Source organism: Mus caroli, chromosome 16 (assembly GCF_900094665.2).
Source record: "Mus caroli chromosome 16, CAROLI_EIJ_v1.1, whole genome shotgun sequence".
In the NCBI taxonomy this organism is placed as follows: Eukaryota; Metazoa; Chordata; class Mammalia; order Rodentia; family Muridae; genus Mus; species Mus caroli.
Genome location: NC_034585.1, coordinates 81,932,509 through 81,937,740, shown reverse-complemented (window position 1 = coordinate 81,937,740; position 5,232 = coordinate 81,932,509). Strand labels below are relative to the sequence as shown.

General features: G+C 44.0%; 1 protein-coding gene across 1 annotated transcript in view; it reads left to right on the top strand.

The window, feature by feature from the left end:
• Positions 1-210: 210 nt before the first annotated feature.
• Ltn1 (listerin E3 ubiquitin protein ligase 1) overlaps positions 211-5,232 on the top strand; it is a 53,772-nt gene continuing 48,750 nt past the window's right edge. Inside the window, exon 1 of the mRNA XM_021184683.1 lies at positions 211-385. Within this exon, the coding sequence (XP_021040342.1) occupies positions 344-385 (42 nt within the window). The 5' untranslated portion in view covers positions 211-343. The remainder of the gene's footprint in view (positions 386-5,232) is intronic.

The following is a 5,232-nucleotide window of genomic DNA, read 5'->3' as shown; positions in this document are numbered from 1 at the left end:
ATCGAACTCAGGACCTCTGGAAGAGCAAATTCCCACACACTAGGAAGGAAATCTCTCCACCACAAATACCTAGGACAGGTTTGGCGCCACGGCCTAATGCTGGTTTCTTATTGGTCAGTAGTGACGCCACTCAGGCAGGCGTGGCCTTCTTTGTTACGTTTCAGGCAGCGGATGGTCAGAGTCCTGACAGGGAGGCGGGAGCGGAAGTAGGAAGCCGAAAGGCTGGGAGGGCGAGGGGGAAGTGGCTACAGTGAGTCCCCTTCCGGCGCGAGGGACCGGAAGTTGTGGCCGGGCCGTGTCAACTTCGGCTCTGCAGACTGAGAGCCCCGCTGCCACCGCCACCATGGGCGGGAAGAACAAGCAGCGGACTAAGGGGAACCTCAGGGTGAGTCCCGTGGTGATGGCAGCCCCGCGGCCAGCGGCCCGGGTGTCCAGAGGGCCGTGAGGGAAACGTGTGACCTCCCGGTGTGTGCGTCCCCGCGGGTGGACAAGTCGAGGAGTTGGGACCCAAACGACGTTTCACGCCGGATCTGGGAAACGGAGCACGCCCAGGGAGGGAGGTGTCATCGGGAAACGGTGACAGCGAGCACCCGGGCGGCCCTCGTGGGTGGCCGAGCTTGTGTAGGAGCTGTGGGAGGGAAGAAGCAAGCGTGGGCTTCACTTGCTCCGTCCCTCCTTGCCAAGGCCCGAGCCCGTCAGTGGTATGCCCGGTGTCAGGTCGGTGTCACCCATTGGGTCTCTGGCCTCAAGCTTACCTCGCTTTTCCTGCTTCATTCTGGCCACCCTGAACTTGCCACGAACTTGACTGTCCTGGCAGGCTTCGGATGGCCATATGTTAGGTGGCTCTAGATACCTGAATGCACCCTATATAGTCCTGGCTGTCCTGGAACTCACTCTGTAGACCAGGCTGGCCTCAAACTCAGAAACTCTCCTGCCTCTGCCTCCCAAGTGCTGGGATTAAAAGCGTGTGCCACCACCGCCCGGCGCTTTATAAGCATCTTAAAGGCAGGTGTTTCTCTGCAGCCTTTATCCTGATGGATCACACACACACACACACACACACACACACACACACAGAGTTCGCTTTTATAGAACTGTTCCACCATTTTTGAATCAGCGAACTTTAGTGATTTCAGTATCAAAACATAATAATGACAGTAGGTTAATTACCATGTTAAATGCTTTTTTTTGCATTTTTGGTGAATTGTCACAGCATAAAGACTTTATTCACTGTTTTAGGGCAAGGATATTAGAATTAAAATCTGCATTTTCTTCGTTCTGTGTGTGTGTGTGAGAGAGAGAGAGAGAGAGAGAGAGAGAGAGAGAGAGAGAGAGAGAGTTTCTCTGTGTAGCCCTGGCTGTGTTGGAACTCTCTGTAGACCAGGTTGGCCTCAAACTCCCAGATATCCTCCTGCCTCTGCCTCTGGAGTGCTGGGTTTCAAGGTGTGTGCTGCCACAACCGGCCTTTGTTTTGTTTTGTTTTGAGACCATTTGACTGATTAACTCTGCCAGTGTAGAGCTCTGCCTGGCCTGGAATCCAGCAATGTAGATAGATGACCAGTAACTTAGAGAGCCCTATTTTCCACTGAGGGTATTAGGATTAAAGACATGTGCCAAGCCCAGAAATCTCCATACTTACTGAGTCACCAGCTGTTAGTATTTGTCCACAGTTCATTTTCATCTCTCTCTCTCTCTTTTTAAAGATTTATTTATTATATGTAAGTACCCTGGAAACTAGCATCAGATCTCATTAACGGATGGTTGTGAGCCACCATGTGGTTGCTGGGATTTGAACTCTGGACCTTCAGAAGAGCAGTCAGTGCTTTTAGCCACTGAGCCATCTCTCCAGCCCCTATCTCTTAATTTATAAATTTTGCTGACCTTTAGGAGAGTTGATCTCAGTATTTAACACCCAAATTCTCTACCTTATGTATTCTAAAAGCAGTGTCATTCTTCATATAACATGTGAAACTTTAACCATGGTGGAGTACACAAATATAACATGTAGACTTACAATTCATATTTCTACTAATATTTATAGATTTAATTCTGTTTTTATTTTATTTTGATTTTGGTTTATCAAGACAGTTTCTTTTTGTAGTTCACCTGTCCTGGAAGTCGTTCACAGATGTGTCTGCCTCTGTCTCTCCAGTGCTGGGATTAAAGGCATGCACCACCAGGACTGACTTAATGTTGTTTTTAGATAATAACATTTTCAAAGCATTTATGACTCAGTCAGTATCACTTGTTCCCTTTTGCAGGGAATACATTAAAAGACACATAAAAAACCACTTATAAGATACATTGAAGTCTTTTGATTTAGACAGTTTCCCATTTCATGCATCCTAAGTGAGCGTATCTTTTATGTCATAATGACCAGGAAGAGTTGGCCATTGGTTGGCTTTGTTTAGACTCATCCAATTGTTTCCTTCTATCGATTCCAGCTAGGCCATTTTTGACCATGCTTTGTATGATACCATTTTCAGTATATCATACCAGAAGTGTACAATACTTTTTTTTCCCCTTTAAGACAGTGTTTCTCTGTGTAGCTCTGGTTGTTCTGGAACTAGCCAGCTCTGTAGACCAGGGTGCCTTTTTTTTTTCTTTTTTCCCTTTTATTCTTTTTTGTTTTGTTTTTGTTTTATCTTTTCCTTTCTCAGTGGCATTTGCTTAATGTTGAGCATTGTAAAGTTATCTTTTTCCATGGGATAATAAGAAATCTGTGGTGTTGCAGTCTGCAGTTAAACATACTTACCCCTAAAGATTTTCACACCCTGCTGGGATTGTTATTCCTGCAGTACTTCAGAGTTACTGTTGGTATCGCAGATGACAAAGAGTGAGTTGATTGCTCTTACCTCATTGGAAGGGTGATCTAACTGAAGTTTAGAGAAGTTTACTTGCTTAAATTTGTGTAGGCTGGAAGCTTCAGAGTTGGGGCTTGAAGTTTAGTTTTTAAAATGTTATGTCATAGGGGGCGCTGTGAGAGGACACCTTTCAGGAGCCCATTCTCCTTTCCCTTGTTGTGGGTTTCCGGGATGGAAGTCCAGATTGTCTGACAGCTTGCATAGCAAGCGATTTATCCTCTGAACCATCTTGCTGGGCCTGGACTTGAACTTAAAAGTAGCGTTTGTTCAATAGAAAATAGTGCTGGGAGACATATATATTTGTAGAGTTTGGTAGATACATGTCTTTTTTGTTGTTTTGACTTTTTGTTTGAGATGGGATTTTACTATGTGGTATAGCCTGGTCTGCGACTTCTTGTGTAGCCTAGGCTGACCTCAAACTTGTGATCTTCTTGTTCCAGGCTCTTTAGTGCTGAGGTTACAGGGTTGTACCACTAACATGGCTAACTGCTCTTTCCTTTGTTTTGAAACTGGGTCTCATATGTATCATTCAGGCTGGACTTGATCTAATTATGTAGCTGAGCCTGGCTCTAACATCCTGATTCTCACACCTCCCCTCCCGGTGCTGGGATTGTGGGATTACAGTTTTGTACCACCACACAGCTTCTGCTTGCTAGTCTTGAAGTATCAGTTTAATGACAGGCACAGATTTCTAAGAAAATATTATGGAGCAATTAGGAAATAGGTATGAATGTATGAGGAGTGGAAAGAATGTGAGAGAACAGAAGAGAGTGCTGACCGGTCTGAGGGAGAAGCGCATTGCAAACACTACTGTCTTGAAGGATGGATAGAAGTTTGTCAGGCATTGAAAAGGAAGGAAGGGCCCAAGGATGGAGAGAAAAGATTATGTGAAGGCTAAATTATGAGAGAGCATATATTATACGTAGGAAATTTTGAGTGGGATCTAGGATATTGAATAGTGGGAGAATGTGTCAGAACCCATGTAGAACAGGCTGTGGCAAGCAAGTGAGTTTCCTGGAGATGTCCCACCATTTTGCATGATTGTGATGGGTGTGCTCTGAGATGCAGGGTCCTCCTGCATCCTGTGCTTCTGCGCTGCTGATATGCCTTGCCTGCCACTATTAAATACTCTTATGATTCCTGGGTGTCTGCCCACCCTACTGGACCGATTTCCTGCATAATCAATATGAATATGTATTTTCATGAAATAATGCTGTTTAGACAAATTAATAATTTCATAATTCTAGGTAATGATTTTATAGAATTCCCAAATTGATACAAGTAATCTTAAGCCCCCTATAGAAAAAAAAAGATGCAAATAGAGCTCTGTAAACCTTCATGTCATGGGCTAATTGCACTAGGAAAAGAAAGCAGGCTTGCTACAAATGTACAGACTGGGAAAGCATTCCGTCTAGGTCAGGAGTGAGGCCACTGTCTTGTAACTAAAGGTCATAAACTTGGAATGGGCAGTGTATTGTAGGTGCAAGGACAAAAAAATGATGGACTAGTTTATCTATACCAGACTTCAAAATAATAAGACACAAGGCAGATGATTGGTCTCTTGACAAAACTGTGCTAACTTATGACAAAAATTATTGCTTTAAACTTATAATGAACTTAAGGGGGGCTAAAAGATAGATAATAAATGTTTAGTCAGGTACTAGTCCTAATTTATGGAAAGACACGTAAACAATTCTGCTAGAACTCCTTAGGCTTTATTGACCTATGATTTAAACTATTGCCTCAAATTTACTATGAACTTATTGAATGTAAAAATGCTTCAAAACAGCCGGGCAGTGGTGGTGCACACCTTTAATCCCAGCCCTTGGGAGGCAGAGGCAGGCGGATTTCTGAGTTCTGAGGCCAGCCTGTTCTGCAGAGTGAGTTCCAGGACAGCTAGGGCTACACAGAGAAACCCTGTCTCGAAAAACAAAACAAAAACAAAAACAACAACAAAAAGGATTTGATTATGTGAGTCTGCATGTGTGAGAATGTGCTCATGTGAATGCAGGTGCCCTCAAAGTGCAGAAGAGGCAGGGCTTAGATCCCTGGGGTTAGAGTTGCAGGCAGTTGGGAGCAGCCCATTGAAGGTGTTCTCCAAGAACAAAAGCTGCTCTTAACTTCTGAGGCTTCACTCTAGGTCAGGATGTGGCTCTGGTCTTGATCATTACATTGATTTTTGTGTGTATTCTCGTGATCTTAGGCTGCCAATGTGTGGAAATGAGTTTATTTGCTCTCAAAGAATCTGCTCTAGCAGGAGATGGTGTTAGAGCTCAGTATGATGAACAAAATTTGTTGGGTAAATAAAAGGACTGGACCTATTTATTAGTTTACATCACTATAACATGTATGTGTATGCAGATACTGT